The 20,074-nt window shown below is 40.6% G+C and overlaps 2 protein-coding genes across 2 annotated transcripts; one reads left to right on the top strand and one right to left on the bottom strand.

The window, feature by feature from the left end:
* Nucleotides 1-6,347: 6,347 nt before the first annotated feature.
* Nucleotides 6,348-8,776, top strand: tectb (tectorin beta; the record flags this gene model as incomplete). The annotated part of the gene is made up of 8 exons (XM_083994835.1): nucleotides 6,348-6,426; nucleotides 6,821-7,011; nucleotides 7,390-7,541; nucleotides 7,650-7,722; nucleotides 7,872-7,975; nucleotides 8,086-8,169; nucleotides 8,253-8,415; nucleotides 8,675-8,776. The coding sequence occupies exons 1-8, from the start codon at nucleotides 6,360-6,362 to the stop codon at nucleotides 8,774-8,776; spliced, it is 936 nt and encodes a 311-aa protein (XP_083850961.1). The 5' UTR covers nucleotides 6,348-6,359.
* A 1,714-nt stretch (nucleotides 8,777-10,490) lies between these two features.
* gucy2g (guanylate cyclase 2g) lies at nucleotides 10,491-19,501 on the bottom strand (the record flags this gene model as incomplete). The annotated part of the gene is made up of 21 exons (XM_083994834.1): nucleotides 10,491-10,610; nucleotides 10,696-10,787; nucleotides 11,193-11,291; nucleotides 11,416-11,590; nucleotides 11,705-11,897; nucleotides 12,017-12,157; nucleotides 12,371-12,548; nucleotides 13,094-13,249; nucleotides 13,337-13,493; nucleotides 13,667-13,738; nucleotides 13,892-13,996; nucleotides 14,106-14,189; nucleotides 14,708-14,842; nucleotides 14,927-15,093; nucleotides 15,220-15,323; nucleotides 15,413-15,548; nucleotides 16,223-16,367; nucleotides 16,446-16,616; nucleotides 17,275-17,399; nucleotides 17,525-17,873; nucleotides 19,133-19,501. 21 exons carry the CDS (start codon nucleotides 19,499-19,501, stop codon nucleotides 10,491-10,493), a joined length of 3,273 nt encoding a protein of 1,090 aa, XP_083850960.1.
* Between the last annotated feature and the right edge of the window lie 573 nt (nucleotides 19,502-20,074).

Here is a 20,074-nt window from a genome sequence, read left to right as displayed (position 1 = left end):
GGGTTCAGAGTTGATGTTATGGCAACGTTTGCATTTTTGTTTAATTATTTCAATCTTTATTTTATTTGTACATGTAGATCGACAGATTTAGCCAAACTAGACAGAAGAAAATCCACAGAAATATGAACTTATACTGTTAAACTTGGATGTTTTGGTGGGGGAAACAAAGCTAAAAAGTTTTAATCAAATACAGGTAAGTGCACGTTCCCAGTGAACTGTCTCCATGATATCTTTAAAGATCGAAATCCTGTAAAAATCCGCTCTCTCGATGTATCGTGGACCATCTGGGCTTCATTGTGGAGTCTGGTCCCAGTCTGGATTTATTACTCCACCCAGCCGCCCTGATTCGTTTTTAATCGTCACGCCGTCACCTCAGCGCCTGCAGGTAGAAGTGCAGCTGTGAGGGAAGTTATAAATCTCAACGCAGAAGGTGAAATTCAGGCAGGAAGGAGGAGGTTATAAATATTAAAGAAAAAGAAATCCCACATGAATGAAAGACAAACACACTCCTACCGTCTCCAACCTGGCAACACTGACTTCTACTCCGTGATGCTGAGGAGTCACCAGGTGAAATGTGAAATGTGAAGCTGTGAACTTTTTTATTCAGTGTTTTAAAGGGACAACGAGGAGTTTTGGAGAAGCGAAGCGTTTTCAAACTACATGTATGAGCCTCCGCGCGCACCGTGAAATTCTTTGACCGGCGCAAGACAGACTCATGTTTTCATTCATCAAGAATTAAAGTCAGAGGTTCGAAGACGATCACATACCGTCGTAGTTCCGACCATAAACGGCGATTCGGCGACGTTATTCTCATGACTCGCCGTGAAACCGAAAGTAAAGAAATGCTGGTCGGCTCGACCAGCATTTCCGCCACCACTAATAATAACAAAATAACGATATAGACAAAACGATATATTTATCGAAAATGGGCCCATTAACAAGTGTTGGTAGCGTAGATTCATCCACATTAACGTGAGACTTTTTTATAACCAAATAGAAACTCCTCGTTGTCCCTTTAAATAAAGTGCGATGCAGTTAAAAATGAATCTGTTTCCCTCAGAGCAACTCGTCTCCCCTCCACTCACTCACTCACTCACTCACTCACTCACTCCCCTTCTCCCCCTGAGAACTAATGGCTGATGGTAATTACATTTAATGAGATCATGGGGTCGTCTGCAGGGTGCACTTCTGCAAATTGCTCCCAGCGTGGGGTCTCAAGTGGGATAGGGTAGGGGCCAACGGGGCCAGGAGTGTTTGCCCAGTGTTTTTTTTTGTAAGGAGGGGTGGGGGGGCCGGGGACCCTGTGGTGGCTTTACCTGTCAGTCAGCGAGCAGTGAAACATGTCATGCATTTGTCTGCCTTTGTCCCGGCCGTGGTTTGTTTGTCTGGCCGAGGTGGCGCCATTGTCCCACTCTCTCTCTCCCCGCTTCTCCACGACTGGTCACTTTGCCACTATTTTCTGGCTGCGGGGGGTAACCTGGGCAATTTAAGTTAATCCATTAACAACTAATTGTCTCCTCCTCCTACCCCACTGCTTGGACAAACAAGTCCGGTGGGGGGAAGTCAAGCCCCGCTGACCTATAAAAGTGAAGCTGCTGGTGAAGGAGAAGGAGGCGCCTGCAGAAAGACCTTCACTTCACTTTCCACACATGCACTGGGACTTTTCAGCTTGGGATTTTTTCATTTTCCCTTCCTCTTCCTCTGCATCAACAACATTTTCAGCTCGTCTTGCTCTTATTTTTCTGATTTGGTTTTTTTTTTTTCGTGGTCGGTGGAAATGACGAAGAATCTGTGGATGCTCTGCCTGTGTCTGTGCGTCTCTTGGGCTGAAGCTCGTATTTGGGCCTGGATGCTCAACATGCCTCACAGTCCTCCCAAAGAGGGAGCAAAGGCACTTAGAGAAAACACTCCTGTCGCCAAAGCAGTCACGGTAAGACACTGAGCATGTATATCCTGAATTAAAGAGGAACTATACAAGACTTTTAGCTTAATTAAACAGCTTCGGAGTAATTGTGATGGTTAAATGAGTTGTTCCATGGAGAATGGAGGCTCTCTGCCTTCCACCTAGCGTCTCTTGACCGAAAAAAAACAACCTCGGTGGCACTGTGACACAAATGCGCCCTGTAACCCGCAATCTCTTGTTAATGACGGATAAGTCTAGATAAATATAGACGTCCTAACATTTGATATGATATGTAACGTTATCCACCGCTCCATTGATTGATTTTTCGCCGGCTTTATTAAAAACAAATGCACATGGTCGAGAGGAGGGTTAGCAACACAGAGGAAAAGCGACCAGACTTGCATAGTTCTCCTTTAACTAAAACATGTTGATGCTTTTGCACAAGCACAATTTAGTCTTTACGCCGCTGCATGTGCAAGATTTTTTTGGAGCTTTTATTTTGTAACGTCTTCATGTGATTAATAAAGATTAAAACATCATCTGCCTTCTTGTCTCCAGGCTGTGTGCGAGCATGACCGGGCCTGTGGGCGGGGCTTTTCCTGCGACCGCCACTTTGGTCTGTGCGTCCCTCTGCGAGGGGAGGGCCTCTACTGTCGGAGGGACTCCCAGTGCGTCCGAGGCCTCAGCTGCATGTTTGGAAAATGCCACCGCAACGTCCCCAACGGACAAGAAGGTACGAGCGAAAACGATGATCTCAGTTTTATCAGATTTTTACCAATTTGATCGAAAAAAAATCAACCAGTTTCCTCTTCGCCCAGGTGCCAGGTGTAAAGTCGACAGGGACTGTGGGGCATCCATGTGCTGCGCCCGACACCACGGTGAACAGGTGTGCAAGAGGCGGCTGATCCGCGGAGAAAGCTGCTACGTGCCCGACGGCGGCCTGGCGTTCAGCATCAACCAGATCTGTCCGTGCGACGAAGGTCTGTTGTGTCGAGACAGCGGTTCGACGCGCAGGAGAGAGTGAGTACGACACACAAACTCAAAGACCGACGACTTTTAAAATGGACAAACAAACAAAAAGTCAGAGAAAACCATCAGTTATTTAATGTTTATATATACAGTGGTGGCCAACATTATTGGATCACCTGACATATTTAAGAGGTTTCAGTTGTTTTTGTTGAATCGGTCATTCATCATCATTATGCTCTATAAACCATAAAACAGAGCCATTGTGAGACGATTTAGGTAATTTTCCTTATAAATAAACAAGCTAGGCCTGTTTCACTGTCAATGTCCCACAATCATGTTCCTTCACAGTAGAAGCCAAATAATTTACAAAGCTGGACCTCGACCCAATGGAGCAAACTGGGCAGATAACATTTGGCTTGAGTAGCATAAAGCATGATGGGATAACATTAGTGTTGAAGTTCTCAGTAAATATCTTGATCAGATAAATGTGCTGCTGTAATTACTGACGGACCAAATATTAAAGTTGAAAGTGGATAAAAACAGGAGGACTCACTTCATCTGACCAACCATCTGCATATGTTAATGAACATTACTAAATGAGATCATGTTTTGGAGGCAAAAAAGGTCAGGTATTTTCAGATCTGTCAGCTGTTCTAATAATTTTGGCCACCACTGTATATTTATTCAGATTTTCTCAACATAACTGACACATTTAATCGATATATTTATATATTTAACACTATAATAGTAGGTGTGTGAAACCTAAACATGATTCCTTTCATCCCAACTGAGAAGTACAAAATGTGCTATTAGTTGTTTTTTTATTCATTCATTTTTAATTTCATGATATTAACTCTGAACTTCTTTGTCTTTCAGGAGAGATTTTACTTATCAACCTGAACGAACCAGTTGGACGTGTCAGGTGCCCAAAGCCTGAATCTGCCCTCAACACTGACTCTATTTATTATGTAAAAATGTTGTATATGACTGTATATAATGTAAATGTATGTATCTCCAGATGTGTTTTTGTTTTTGTTTTACAGTACAGATGTTTTTGTTTACCCTCACTCTTAAAGCACTACTGTACTGTACGTAGCCTCGATGTCTTCTACAGTGACCTCCTCATGCATTTAGTGGTTGTTATAAATGTTGATACCTTGTCAGCTGAAAGAATAAAAAGAAGTTTTACAAAAGCAGTGAGTCTATAGTTGTTGTTTTTTTTCATATTATCTACTCCGATCAAGTGAACAGAAGAGAAGATTTTACTGCTGAGAAGATGATACTGTAGATAAAATCAAGAATAAAACATTCTTTCTTTCTCTTTCTTTGGCACTGAACCGAGTCTCTTATTTAATTTTAATGTTAAGTTGTAATAAAACCTCCACACTCTTATTTATTTTTCTGTGTTTTATACCTTTAAACAGTCTGTTTGCAGGAGTCAGGATTCTGCAGACTCATGAACTCCGTCCCCTCTCTGCGTGCTTTCTCGGGCCGTCGTTACATAACGTGGAGGAATCTGGTGGCTCCCGATTGTTAGCATCACCAGGTGCTGTAACGCTACCTGTCCCCTGACCCCTTCTCAGATCGGTATCTTCCTCGGACTGCCCCTCACCAATTCCCCCGTCGCTCCATTCAGATGCTAATCGCCTGCAGTTTGCCCCCTCAATTGCTGGGTGACTTGAATTGTTCTGTGAAGGACATTAGTGTCTAACCTCTTTGCTATCGGTTTACAGCTCTTATCATCAAGTCCTTTGCAAGGAGGTATTTGGTGCTGTGAAACTTCTTAAATCTTAATAATGAGAGATTTAAAACTTTATTGGAGCCAGAGTGACCCTGTCTAACTTTGCTGAAACTTTTTTGTACTCGAGCTAAATTCACCAGAGAATTTAAATTTGATTTACAGCAGAAAAACAAGACAGAAGAAGCTCTCACATCAGAAATAACTTAAATCGTGATCAAAGATGAAGCTACAGAGGTTTTAGGGAACTCTTTTCACTCACATAAAAAAAGACTGACAAGACCAAAGTGACATCTAATAGCACAAGGCCGTGAGAAACCTTGAATAACTAAATGTCCTGTCGTTCAGGACACTGGTGACCAGTGTACGTCGGCTCTTATCGGAGCTAGCATCACATTTTGAAGGGATCCATACATGTCTGTTTGCACTGTTCAGCTTCCTAAATGGTTTTCTGTTCCCTGCATGGCGTTTTGTCCCGTTTGACCAGGAGGACAAAGAGAAACAGAGTTGTCTGATTCTCTGTCCTCAGAGGTTATATCTGACCTTAAAAATATGTTGAGAGACATTTGCACGAGACAGTTACATTGAGAGAAATATTCACTTTCCGGTGGAGTTTTAGATGAACCAGTTTCACATCTGTTAGCTTAGCAAGAATGGAAACAGAAAATAGTTTCACTTATTCTTTCCAAAGTTAAAAAAAAAAAAAAACACTCACAATTTAATAAGTTCTGTCCTTAATTTGTACAAAATCAGAAATTTCCTGGTTTACATGAGGTCATGACCTGGACAAGGAAGTTATGGACCCACTCAAAGAAACAATCTTCAAAACAGTTCCTATTTCTACACTTACATTTCTTTACGGATTTAAAAAAAAGCAACATATAACGTATAAACAAATCAGCTTCTGACGTCCTAGAGGACACTAGTCAGGCTAACTGTTTCCCTTTGTTTCAAGTCTTTATGCTAAGCTAAGCTAACCAGCTGCTGACTAAGTAGAGCAGATTTCCCAAAATGTAAAATCTTTGTTTTGAGTAAACGTTGAAAAATAGTATTAAAACCTCAGTAAAGACGCTGTGCAACCATTAAATAAATACACACAGTTTCTAAAAAATTGACTTTTGTTAATTATCTTTTTGAACAAAAACATTACCAGGATGAAAAACGTAGCTACGACTCTTATTTGAATCTGAATTTTCTGCTGTTTCTTCTTCTGTCAAGACGACGGTGCTGATGAGCTTTCCTGTGTCGAACCAATCATTACTTTACGTTGCTGACTGACTGTGACACTGACACGTCTCCACAGAATGTGACTTAAGCAGCCCGAGTGTTAATCCTGTGAGACGCTGGTCATTTGAAAGTCAAATGTCTGAGAAGCACAGAGAGCTTTTGTGAGCAGCTCCACAATAGAGCTCTTAAACCTGTCCAGCCAGGAGCGGGGGGCAGGAGGGAGGAGGGAGGAGGAGGAAGAGGAGGAGGTGGTCGTGATGGAAGAATGGGGGAGAAAGTTGATTACCTTCACCTGTGACGGTATAAAACAGCTCGACAAGCTGTCAACACGAGTCACTGGTGCTGGTGACCTGTTGAAGAGCCATGAGGATCCTCTGACCTCAGACCAGACCCAGGTGTTTCCTCCCCACAGGTGAGTCCGACTGACTCGATTTACAACAGTTTACTGATGTAAATACAGTTTCTTTTTCTTTTTGTTCTTCCTCTTCTTACGTTCTCCCATCTCTCTTGCAGCTTCACACTATGGCCTCTCTTGGTGCACTGTTGGTGCTGCTGCCTGTTGCCTGGACCTGCTCCCCCCAAAAAGCAGGTAACGACTCTCCAGTGTAACGATTCGTAGCTGCTTCATAGGATTCAGTCAAATCACTTCGTCCTGCATGGTCCAATATATTGCAAACAATCGATATTTTATCATTAATAAGTAAGTTAGTTGAGGATTAATTTAGAGTTTGTTGACATTATCTTGATTCAAATGAGGAAAAATCTCTTTTTTCAATGGAAATAAAAGATGGATTTCATGTAAACATAAGCAGCAGCCATATAATTGTAATAAAATGCATAATTGCAATATTATTGAAGTGAAGTTGTCATCAGGAAAGTGTAGAAGTAGAAATAAAGAGGAGGAAGTAGAATGTACAATAGATAATAAATCTCAGCTTTTCTGCACAAGAAGATAAAAAGCAGTATTTTTTATTTTCTTTCAGATTATGTCATGGTGTCGTGTTTTCCAAACGCCATCATCGCCAACGTCCCAGAGTGTCCGTACGGCTGGGAGATCGATCAGTTGTCTCTGGGTGGTTTGTGTTACACTGGGATACACAGCCCCGGCTACTATCGCTTCATCATCCCAGACCTGACTCCCAAAAACCACTCATACTGCGGCACACAGTCCGAGGTGAGACGACGCCCAGCAGCTTTTTTTTATCATGAATTTCAGTATTAGTGTTTAAAAAACATCTATTAACACATTTACTGACATTAGTTCATGCATTAATTATTTACTTTATCATATCAGCATTTACTTACTACATTATTAATGATCTTATCAATCTCTGACATCTCATAAATAACTGGTTTGTCATTGATATGACATTATATTTATAATAAAAATGCTGAATACATCATTTATTTAGTGTAAAAATACATTAAACACACGTGAGACTAATTGGTATCAATGTATTTCTTTAAGTGGAAAGAAAGAACATTTTTCAAGCTTAAATTAAACCTTAAATTATAAATATATTTAAAAGTCGACCTCTGACCTTCTGTGCAGTATATGCCCGGCAAAGACCCCAAGTACGTCTTCTACAACGCCATCGTATCCAACGACACGTCGCTCACCGTCAGGAACCAGCCGGTCAACTACACCTTCAGCTGCATGTACCGAGCCGCCTACCTGGTCAACAACGCCGTCTTCAGCCAAAGGTAAGCATCAGTCCAGGCCGGGCGGCGGCCGCAGTCACAGTGTGGACGTCATGTGCCTTCTAACACAATGACTTGCAGTGTTTTTACTAAACCCTCTGCTTTTTACAGAGTGGCTACAGTTTATGTCAACAACGGGAGTTTAGGCACTTTTAGATCACAGTTGTCTATGAACGTGTTCACGGTGAGTAGCTGCTCCGTCTCCGGCTGGAGCGACTTTCATGATGTGATGATTGTTTTAGATAAGAATAAACAGGTACAAAGTGTGTGCGACAACTTTGAATGGCCATGAGATGCACAGGGAAAATAAAAAAGAGCAAATATATTTTCTAGAATTCAAAGTTCCTGTACGCCAAAGACGCTCCGTATGTGATCGACACGTCTGAGATCGGCTCTGAAGTTTTCATCGGCATCGAGGCCAAAGGACTCAGCAACAGGTGAATCACATCACCTGGGATCATTTCAACATTCACAGTTTATAAATCCTGAATTTTAAAGGTTTGATGCTTCAGGATTTCTGATCCATCTTCATCGATCTCCTCTTCAGATTCAAGGTTGTGATAAACAACTGCTGGGCCACGCCCACTCCGTACTCCACAGACAAGAAGAGGTGGAGTCTCATCATCAACAGGTGAGTTGAGTAAAGTTAAAGACAGTTAGACGTGTTAGAGTCGTTCCACTTCTTTTGCACTAATAATGAAATAACATCCACAGCTGCTCCTCCGACAACACCGTGACCATTTTCGAGAACGCCAAAGACAGCCGCTCCATGTTCAAGTTCAACTCGTTTCGCTTCCAGCGGCTGGAGAAGGTGTCGACCGTGTGGCTGCACTGCGAGGTCCAGGTGTGTGACGGAGAGAGGCTCGTCTGTCTGCCGGTGAGTAGCGCACGTCGTCTTCACAGCATCAGGCTGGAACATGTCCTCAGTTTCTTCTTCCTCTGAGAGTCACAGGTGGAAATTATATAACACCAGCAACGGTTCAAGAGTCTCAGTGAGTCATGACATGAACCAAAGCAGCTCAGTTAAAACACAGATTTTCTTTACAGGAAACTATCAACTGAATATTAAATTATGAAGTCAATCTACTGACATTTTTAATTCAAGACGCCACGTTTCCTTTGTTTCTTTGTTGAAGGGCCCCTGCTCTGTGAGGAGTCTGTCAGCTGAGCCAGATCCAAGTGGGGGGGTCCTCACCACCGAGTTTCATATTAAAGGTACAGAACAACATGTGGCCTAAATATATTGAATTATGTATATATTGTTATAATGCTGTTATTATTTTTTATTAATACATTTGTATATTTTAATAGAATAACAATTTCTCTCTATGGATAAATAAAATATGTCTCTCTTTCTGCTTCTGAAACACTGTAATAAAGTTTTTGAGACATTCATCTTATTTAATTATGAAAAAAAAACTCATCTTATTTCAAATCAAGTTGCCTTGAAAGCCGACTTTTATGTCGTGTGATGTAGTGTTGTCTTTATCTTTTTCAGGTCGTGCTTCTTCCAATAATGGACAAATAAAAGGTCATTTTCAGAGCTGTAGATTGTGATTCACATTTAATTTATTCCATATATTATCCTTTTTCTGTTATTTCCTAAATGCTGTATGTGCTGCCTTTAGTAGTTTTTTTTTTTTTTTTTTCCTTTAAAATTATGAAATTTAGTTATGTTCTTTTGCTGTTTTGTTTGACTTTATTATTCTCCTCCTCACAGGCACCTCACTGTCCGTGCTGTTGGTCGTGCTGATAAACACATGTTGTGATCTACTGAGTGGATTAAGAGTGTAGTAAAAGCTTCATTTTCATCCGCACAATATTCATCTATATTAACTCAAACGCACACACACATACACTGAGGGGAGTGCAACCCAGGACTCAGGGAGTACATGATTACAGTCCTCCCCCCACAAAGAAATGAATGGTTGTTTTATTTTCTACAAGATATTATTCATTTATAGCACATTTATTCATCTTTTTTAAAGTTACATATATTATTTCACTGCCTTCTCCAATAAATATGAATTAAAAATTAAAAGAATAAAAATAATAAAATCTGTGTGATCTCTTTTGTAAAAAAAAAAAAAAAATTTTTTTACATAGTCTGTATGTTTTTACCAAATTGTACCACACTTTCTGCCCAGAATTTAAAACCAAAAGTCTTGACATGACAGTAACTCAGTAAAACACAACATTTCATGCTTTAATCACTTCTTAAACCAAAATTCACCAGAATATGTTATGTTTTAAGATAAGATAAATAAATACATGTGATCACTGTCTGTTTTTGAAGACAGTGAAATGGAAAATACATTTTTCCAAGTTGTAAACCCTGCACCCCTGTTCTTATACGTCCTTTTTATCTGTGACATTTTATTTTGATAAACGAAACAATCAGATGCAAGTGTTTATATATTGAAATATCCCTCTGGTTTATGTCCCTGTAGCTGGATGGGACTCAACACAAATTAACAGAAATGAACTACTCCTGCATAATGAAATAAAAGCACAAACAAATGCTGCAATGAACAGCTAACAGTGTTTTCTATATTAGCATCGATCAGATCCTGTGTGAAAGAAATGATTTAGATCAAGAAGTATCTTCATCCTCTGTCATGATCCAGACTCGATTGTTTCATGTGACGTCGTTCTTTACGTTCGTCTTGAGTCTTCTTTGTCTTCTTCTTCACAACTTGTTTTGCATGGATCTTCTCCAAGACATATTCCCAGATGTTCATGCTTATTTAGTCAAAGTGTGGTCAGAATATCCACTTGTTTTTTAAATGTGAACTGAGGGAAACTGAGTCTCTGTCATGTGACTTTTAGTCAGTGCTTTGTGGGCCTTTCTATCAGCAGGCCTGGCCACCCCTGGTTTCTTGAACAGAAATGAAAAATGACTGGTTAAAACACTGGTTTACCTACAAATTATACAAACATCATTACTTATTGTTAATTATTTACCTCTATTTGTAGTTTGAGGCCATCAGTGGGTGGAGAGTTGTGAGCAATAAGAGGAGGATTAAATGATTCTTTGCTCAGCAACCAGTAGGTCTTATGACTCCCTTTACCCTGTCATGGACACAAACATACACAAAAAAGTCAAACACTTCAACTTAAAAAACAAACAAACATACCGACAGGTACCAGATTTCACCTTCATTTCGACTTCTCCTCTTTCCTCCATCTCAAATGATCCGACCTGGACAAGAATGTCTGCAGTGCACTGAGAAATGTGAATCTTCAGGGCTGCACACAATATAGTACACAACACTGTTAATGCATTAAACTCATAGTTCAGCTGTAGTAAATGTAATGATGGTTAAATCAATATAAAAATGGCAGCCTCATGGTGGTTCATGTTGATTGATATATAAAACTCAGAGGATCCTTGAAAACCCTCAAATCAGTAGGATGATGAATACAATGTTTCATGACACTTTATCCAATAGTTGGCCCAACCATCCATTTAACAAATGGGCAGTCACTTTTAAAGGGGAACTATGCAAGATTTGTACCTTAAAACAGTGAAAATATGCACTCTGAAACTGTAGGGGGAGCTCTGTATAGAAAATAAGCGCCCAAAACAGCGAATAAAGACTGGACTTGCATAGTTCCCCTTTAAGGTCTTATAAGGAAGGATTATTTACTCACGAAGGCTGTTACTCTCCATCCGAGAAGCCATGTTCACTGTGTCTCCAAACAGACAGTAGCGAGGCATAGTGGTGCCCACCACTCCAGCAACCACCGGACCTACAAAACCCATGACAAAACTGTGTATATGCATGTTTGGATTTCTCTAATGTCTTAAATGAGGAATCAAGAAATGAAGCAGCAAGAAACAAACTCTTTCTTTGATGATGGTACTGTATTTTACCAGAGTGTATCCCAATGCGAATGGCAAGGCTGTCAGTGGGCATATGGCGGATTCTGAAGACCTTAATGGCACTCAGGAAATGCAGAGCCATTGTGGATATCTCCAATGCGTGCTTATTGCCGTTGCTGATAGGTAGGCCACTGGCTACCATATATGCATCACCAATTGTTTCCACCTGATAAAGACGCAAAGATTTTAAAAGATCATTATTTGGGAATCGGGAGATGATTGATACCGCTCTCGTACCTACGATAAATGTAAAAAAATTAAAAGTGTTGTTTAGTCTTACCTTGTAGACATCGTACATCTTGATTATGTCGTCAAAGAGGCTATAGAGGTCGTTGAGGAACGTGACCACCTCCATTGCAGAGCTCATAGAGCACATGGAGGTGAAACCCACGATGTCGGAGAAGAAAATGGTCACCATCTCGTAGCTTTGCGGCTCCACTGACCTCCCCGCCATTAACTGATCCGCAATGTATCTACAACCGTTGAATGAAGAGCACTGACAAGGTAAGGGTGTGGTTGTCTACTCGCTTGTTGATGTAGTCATGGACGCCCATTCAACTCATGTGCTTGGTGCAGTAACATCTGGGGGTACCTTGGTAACATGCTGGACAGAAGCTTGTCTGCTCGGGCCTTCTCTGCTGTGAGCTGATTGGTCCTCTCCTCCACCACCTCTTCCAAGTGATTTGCATATTTCTCCAACTTATCCACCATATTATCCAGTATATTTGCATGACTACAGTACAGATAATCATTATTACCTCCATTTAGGAGTTTCCTGTCAAGTTTGTTTGTTAGTTTGCAAGACATCTCAAAATGTTAGATCTTAGTTGAATTCGGTATAAGTAAATCTTTGGGTCACGGGACAAGTAATTAGTTTTGAGCCTAAATGAGAGACAGGGAGAACAATTTAATTTTGCACAGTATTTTCTGTAAGAAAAAACCTGACCTGTCTGGGCTGATGTCCTTCAGCTGTCTCCGTATCGACCCAAACGGTGGTCGGTGGTCGGGGTTTTCACTCCAGCAGACTGTCAGCAGTGTGTTGATGTTGTCTTCACAAAGCTGCTCAGATAACACCGGTCGGAGTGGTTCCCCTTGGAAAGGTGTCCGCAACTGCCTAATAATCTCTGCAGGAAAAAATATAGCAAGCAGCAATGATGGTGGTGTGTTGAATTGACATAGATTGTCAATGCGGGGATATCATTACACCATTATTTTTGGACACATTATATTGGATTTAAGAGAAATTGGGGAGGAAACCTCCCCAAATTTGAATAGAAGGTAGTGCTTTCTGTAAAGCATTAAAAGAGAGGTACAGAGACTAACAACTCAGTCTGGTCTTGAACAGGCTCGGGTTTATACTGTACTCATTTCCCAGTGGGATAAACCCCACTGCGCCTAGCTCTAACTGTTCTGATCATTTTGAAGAAGCTATCTTGACCCTTAGCCGAGCATTTTTGGTGACTTGTTGAGCACCTTTTTAGATTGTACTAGGTTACTGAATGTTGGAAATATATGATCCACAACTGTATTTTCGGACCTTTGTTTTTAACTCAAACAGTTGCTAACTAGCTGATGCATTTAGCTAACGGCTAAACATCAACCGTCCTCTGATCAAACCTCTATGTAAACGTAACAGATTCATGATTTATCTTCAGTATTTCTGCCTCACCTTTGGGCTCCAGGTTGAGGGAACAGTATGGGCCAGCCTTAGAGTTGTACATGAGCTCCCACATGATAATAGCAAAGCTGTAGATATCACCTTTAGGTGTTCCTTTGGATGAAACACCAACTTGTCTCAGGAGCTCGGGGGCTGTCCAGTACATCTCTACAACAACAGTTAGGTTCAATGATCTCAAACATTTTACTTGTATAAATGCAAATATATTGAGGATATTACCCCAATCACACTGACCGTCATAGTTGGTATTTTCCTGTCGGGCCATCTTGTTTTTGAACTCCGACAGTCCAAAGCCAGAGATTTTGATCTGGAGTCGACTATCCACCAGACATGTGCTGGGCTTCAGGTTCCCATGATATTTCAGGTTACTCTTGTGAATGAACTCCATTCCCTGGTTGACAAATAAACAGATTTAAACCAAACCAAACCGAAAATTTGCAAATTATAATATATTCTCAGAATTATGCTAAATAAAAGCAGAAAATAGCTATAGCAGTCATAGTAGTAGGCCTATATAGTTGATTTAGTGTCTTTACAAGATGCAGCATAAATGAACTGACTCACATTTACAATGTCGTATGCAAAAGAGAGTTTGAACATCCCATCCAGCTCAACATCTGAAGCCTTTAAAACATCCTGCAGGATTAACAATGGTATATAGTAACAATATGAAACAGACGTAATCAAGCATTCAAAAGTGACAGTTCTGTTCAATGATGGTTTACAATGTAAAATAATAATAAATAAATAAAATATCCAATTTCATGCTGCACAGGTTACAACACTGACCTTCAAGCTGCCCTTCTTGCAGTACTGGGTGACCAAACAGATATTTGGTGCTTCAATACATGCACCAAAGAACTGCACCAAGTTCTCATGTTTCATCTCTTTCATCTGTCTTAAAGAGGTTACACGTGATTAGACAGCAATATATTGCAATCAAAAAAACAAAACAAAACAACAATCAATATGTTTGGTCTAGTTGCAACGGGAGGAACTTAACCACACTGAACTCCATGATGATTGAGGGCTTCTGGAAATTATACCCAACATTGCTCTTGATGTACTTGATTGCCACTTGATTCCCCTGTAGACAAATGAACAACTGCATTAGACAGAAGGAAGTAGTGTGGCACATAAACAGGAGCATTATTTTAATGATTTTTACCACATATAGACAGAGAATCTTGTTATTTTGTGGATTCAGATGCGGACACACTCAAGACCAATGTTGCTGACTTTCCCAGGCCTTTTCTCAGACAACAACTTAACAAAATGTAGCCTCGATCGTTTTGTGACCTGAACCTGTGAAATCCTTTAAATTCTAGGTTCAAGGTTCTGTTTTACAGACGACAATGTTCCAGACGTTAAGTATCACTGTGCAAACATTTTAGGCACTTATCGATCCCAAATTCTTTGTTGCAGGAAGAAAAAGAAGAAACAAAAACAGAACCCATCACAATAACAGCTGTCTTTACATTCCTGAAATGCAAATGGCTGATAAGACTCTTCTCTGTTTTTACCATCAACCTGAAATTGCCAGATGTGGCCACTGTTCCTGCAAATGATAAACAGAGTCACTTAAACTCTGAGTCACACCGGTACCTGATAGAGACCTATGGTGGTGTAGACAGATTCCTTCCCAGTCTTATCCTTTAGGCCATAGCTGTTGTTGGAGAAATTGGACTGAGAGCCTCCACTCCCACTGTTTGTGGTGCTGAGAGATAAATCATGAATTGCCTGGACGAAACGAAACACAAACATGCTTGTAAAAACAAACAAACACATACAGTAATATAACACATCTGTCTTTAGTGCTCATACCGAGCGCTCCCTGATGATGGTGATGTCGCTGTAGCTGATGAGCCACCAACAGGAGTCATCAAGCTTCGTTTGGAGTCGTAACTTCTGCTGAAAGAGCACGCCGATGCACAAAACCGCAAGCACACCGATCACGGGGAAGGTCACAAGCAGGGCCAGCATGGTGATGTCTACACCCCATCAGGAGAATATATAATAAAGGTTGTTAGCTTGACCTGGATGTGTAGTTTAATAGATATTAAAGCAGGGTTGGTTTGAAACAGAGCATTTCTGTTAACTCAGATGTATTAGTTTACCATTGAGCAGCCATTCACAGAGTTCGTTGTTGAAACCACATTCTGGTTTATCAGACGGTGGTCGTCCTTTGGGCCAAACCACAGAAGCAAACATAGATGTCGGCCTGTAAAGAGTTTTGTAATGTATTTGGTGATAGAAACTTTTCTGTGCTGTCAATTATGAAATCGATAATGGCAGAAAAGTGTTTGTTACCGGATATTTTTGGCATGACTGTCAAAATGGAGAATGGGCACAAACTTGGTGGTGACTCCCGTATGCTGCAGGTCATAAATGGAGTAATCCATATTTCGCTCCCCGTCCTCATCAAAGTGAACCAGTCCAGAGGCACCTGTGCTGACAAGCCGACTCTGACAGTCATGTACTAGCCTTGTGTTTCAGTGTTAGTGGTTAGAGGGTTAAGGCACTACCAGTTAATAAAAGAGTGAAACTACCACCAGAGATGGAACCACTTAGAACTGCTTGCAACCAAAGAAACAGTCCTAATAGGAAAACTGTTCTTTGGATTACCCAATTTTAGATTGCTAGAACAGGATTACATTAATACTTCTTAAAAAGTTTACTTGACTGATATGGATGCTACATTTTTGAATAGGGAACACAATCAGTGCAGTAGAACCAGATATACCATTCTACACATTTTCCTTCCTATCAAAACAAGTTGCCTACATGAACCAAAATGCAACCCGACCACCAACAGTTTGGTAGGAGATTCAGGGCTTCAGAGATTCAGTGCATATTACAAAAGACTTCTGAATAAAAAAAAAAAGAGAGAAAAATATTATATGAACTGACCCCAGGACCATTTTGAGTTTGGGAAAGGGTTAATTGATGCAGCTATGCAATGAAATGTATTTGCACTGGTATGGTGACAGAATATGTTCTCCATTATCCAACACACCAGCTAAAAAAAACAGAAGAAATCTGCACCAAGAAAATAAAATAAGTGAATTTTAGTTTCTTTGCATATAAGGCATTGCAGTATTTGTTAAAGCAGCTACTAACCATAAAATCGAATGCTATTTTTATTTTTCAGTCTCTGTAGCACCTCCTGTCCATCATAAGGGTCCTTCCCATCTTTGAGGACTTCCTTCACCCCCATGGCATAAAGAAGCACAGCGTCATGCAGGTAGGCTGAGTATGGACTCACCTGAGAGGATAATGAATGTTTAAGTGTTTACACTGCAGCACAAATACATACATACATGTGTATATGATGGATGCTCACCTCTCTTTTGGATGTCAGGTTGCTCCTGAATGGGTGTCCTTTCAGTCTCTCAAAAACTTGTTCAAAGAAGTCATAATACTCGTAGCCCTCGTAGGATTTCTGGCCTATGATGAAGGCCATGTCAAAAGCTCTCGTGGCAGTGCTGTCTATGTCATATCTCCACAAGTTATCCTGCTCAGGAAAAAGATTTGATACACATACAGAGCAAGTTAGTATACTGTATAGACATAGAAGGAAATCAATTTGGTTATTTGATTGACTGCAATTGAGTGATTACAAGCTGTCCAATTAAACTGTCTTTACGCTGCAGTGTAGACTTTTCTCCTGGGACCCATTAGCCGACAGTATACTTAGCGTTCTAGCAAAATGTCAAGTGCAATTTTGAGTCCACTTTCACAAGATCGTTTTAAAATGAGTCAGCTGGAGGTGGCATTTTCAAACAACTTAATGGGGCTAATGTTAGCTTACTGTACTTAACTTGCAGGCTACAGCTTGTAAAATCTGCCAACAACAGTTGACAAAAATCAGTGCTTGAAATGAGAAGCCTGTGTTTGTCAGCCTCAAGAATCAACGCATCTCAGCCAGACTTCTAGTTGTGAATAATCTTTTAAAGGACCGCCCCACGTCTTTTTTTTTTTTTTTTTTTTTTAAGTCTTGTTGTGAACAGCGAATTTTACAACAAATAAGATATAAAAGTAGTAAAATAAGATAATAAAGATGTTTTAATAAGACGACGAGGTCAAATATTGATGCGTTATACCACAAAACAACTACAGCCATTCAAATGTTTCCTGCTCCTGTGTAACTGCGTTTTTAAGTTTTTACTCACCACGGTGCCACTGACCTCAAAATGCTGCACCAGGAAGAACACATAGTCACCGTTCATCAGACCCTGTCGTGCAGCCTCCTGCAGCAAAGCCATCGAGTCGTCTTTGTTTGATAGCACCACAATCACTGGAGGACGCAGGGTGACCACACAGCAGGAAATGGTTATGAATACATACAGAAGTAGAAATGTGATTATATGTGGGGATGGTGGTACAGAGACAAAAAAGTGCAGGTAGAAATACTTTCCCCACCTCTGGCGACTGTTGAGATATACTTAATGTTTCGATAAATGAGCTGAGGATTGCTGGTGTCGAACTGGACCGCTGCCGTCAGTTTGAAGTTGGCCCTCAGTGGAGTCTCGACGGTTTTCCACAGCGCGTCCACTTTGTCCCAGGTGTTTGACTCTAATCCCCCGCCGATCATCGCCACGTGACTCCACCCGAAGAACTCCAACGTCTTCACCAGGACCTCTGAGCTTCTCTTGAGAGGGGGCACGATCTTTACGTAGGAGTCGTAGATATCGCTGTTGTCCATTTTGGAAGATTGTCCCACAAAGCCAAACATGGGGATGTTCCATGTTGATGCAATGAGACCAGTCACCTAAGAAGCACGAGGAATGTACATTTATCATAAAAGGAGATATTTTCACAAGCAGTACTAATGTTTGGGTGCAAAAACTACAGGTTTTAACAGACTCCAAAATACATATATTTAAAGGGACTACGAGGACTTTTGGATAGCGAAGTGTTTTCCCATGAGCCTCTGTGCACACGGTGACAAAAGACGGACAAAAGCGAAAGCATTTGCCAAGAATGTTTTCATTAATCAAGAACGAAAGTCGGAGGTTCGAAGACGATCAGATACCGTCGTAGTTCCAACCATAAACGATGCCAACTAGCGATCCGGCGCCGTTATTCCCATGACCCGCCGGGCAGCGTCCAGGAAACCGAAACTAGGAAATGCTGGGCGAGTCGACCACTAAATAAAATCAAAATAACTATAAAGACAAAACGATATGTTTATCGAAAATGGACCCATTAACAAGTGTGGGTAATGTAGATTCATCTACATTAATATGAGACTCTTTTATAACCAAAAGCAAACTTCTCGGGGTCTCTTTAACCTTCATTTTTTCCTGTTTATGTTTTTTCCTATTACGACAGAGACAAGTTATTAATATGGACAAATGCTATGTATTTTTACATGTTAAGAGTAATTTTTCAGTGTCTGTTGAGTGAGGGGCAGGCAATATAAGATGTATCTTCTCCCTGCTCCCTTCCAACCAATGGAAGAAATGTTGTGATGATATTGTCAAATTGTGAAATTGCCTTGGTTGGAATAAATAAAAAGAAAGAAAGAAAGAAAGAAAGAAAGAAAGAAAGAAAGAAAGAAAGAAAGAAAGAAAGACAACTGAAAAGCGTTAAAAGAAGTATACAGATTCTGTACCTGAGTAAAAGTAACAGCAATTCAATATAAACATACTCTAATACAAATAAAAAATGCTGCATGAAAAATGTTGCTTAAGTTAAGTAATTAATCACAAATTGCAGTATAAACGTGTTTATAAAACAAATACGGTATTAACACGCTCAGTGACCATTAGTTCATGTCTAAGTATAAGTGCAGCATGAATGTTCATCTAAACAGTTTGTTAATCATTTACTGACTCTTTACAAATGATCTTATGAACACTGACCACTCCTGGTTGACTAATTAGTATCAATATAGGAAGAATGCTTTATAAATGATTAATTAGATTTCAATTATGCTTAATAGTGTGTTATTATAATAAACTGCTACCAATTAAAGGACACAAAACAAGTTCAACAACACCATGTACCGTCAGAGGGAGTTCATACCTCGGCCTCTCCTGGACATGCTGGACCGAAGAGCGCGGACACGTTTTCTTTCCACACCTGGTGGATGAATCCTCCCAGGGAAACTTTGGGATTACAGTCTGTGTCCATGTACACAAAGTCCAGACTGTAGTTTCCCAGGAAGGAGGGATTTGAGTTCACCTTGTCCATGGCTATCTGCATGGCCGAGCCCAGCCGCAGGGCGCTGAACGGGAAGGACGTGTTCCAGGGAACCTGAAAGCCGACGAGCAGCCGGGTGCGAGGCTGAGTCCCATTTGTGCTGTTGTTAATGACCGCGGCCGCCGCAGCAGCAGCAGTAGCAGCAGCAGCAAACACTACTAGTGTGAAGTGGAGCACGAGTGTGTGGCTCATGCCAGAATAACACACCACCCTTGACATCCCTCTCATCTTATTAGTCGTTTGATGCCACAGGGCTTAAATACTCAGCATCCTGGGTGCTGATGCTGGGAAGTTGTTCAGGGAGGAGACAATGTAAATATGTGGAGGAGAGTGGGAGGTACAAAGGAAAGGAGCATCGAGTCCATCATTTTCTATTCTTTTCTATGGTCTCATTCTTCATTATAGGGTGCATCCTACACCAGACTGCATGTTCTTGTTAACAATGGTCAGTGGACGTCCACAGAGCAGCCAAAGAGTCACTCTCAAAGAGCAGGACTGGTGTTTTAACTTTCTTTCTTCATTAATAGGTCCATGTACAGAGGATTATAAAATGTTCTGTTAATGTGTAAGATGTTTAAATAAAATTTTATTTTATTTTCCCTTCCCAACATGATATCTTCAAATATATTCAGGTTTATATCCTATAACATATTAAAGTGAAGGAAATCCTCACATAAATCAAAAATACTGACTATAAAAACTCACTAATCTGTAACTTTACCTCCAGGATGGATCTTTTGAATTCATGGTGTGACACTCATCTGA

The sequence above is a fragment of the Trachurus trachurus genome (genome assembly GCF_905171665.1).
Source record: "Trachurus trachurus genome assembly, chromosome: 19".
Classification (NCBI taxonomy): domain Eukaryota; kingdom Metazoa; phylum Chordata; class Actinopteri; order Carangiformes; family Carangidae; genus Trachurus; species Trachurus trachurus.
The sequence above is the reverse complement of the archived record's forward strand: the minus strand, read 5'-3'. Positions and strand labels throughout refer to the sequence as shown.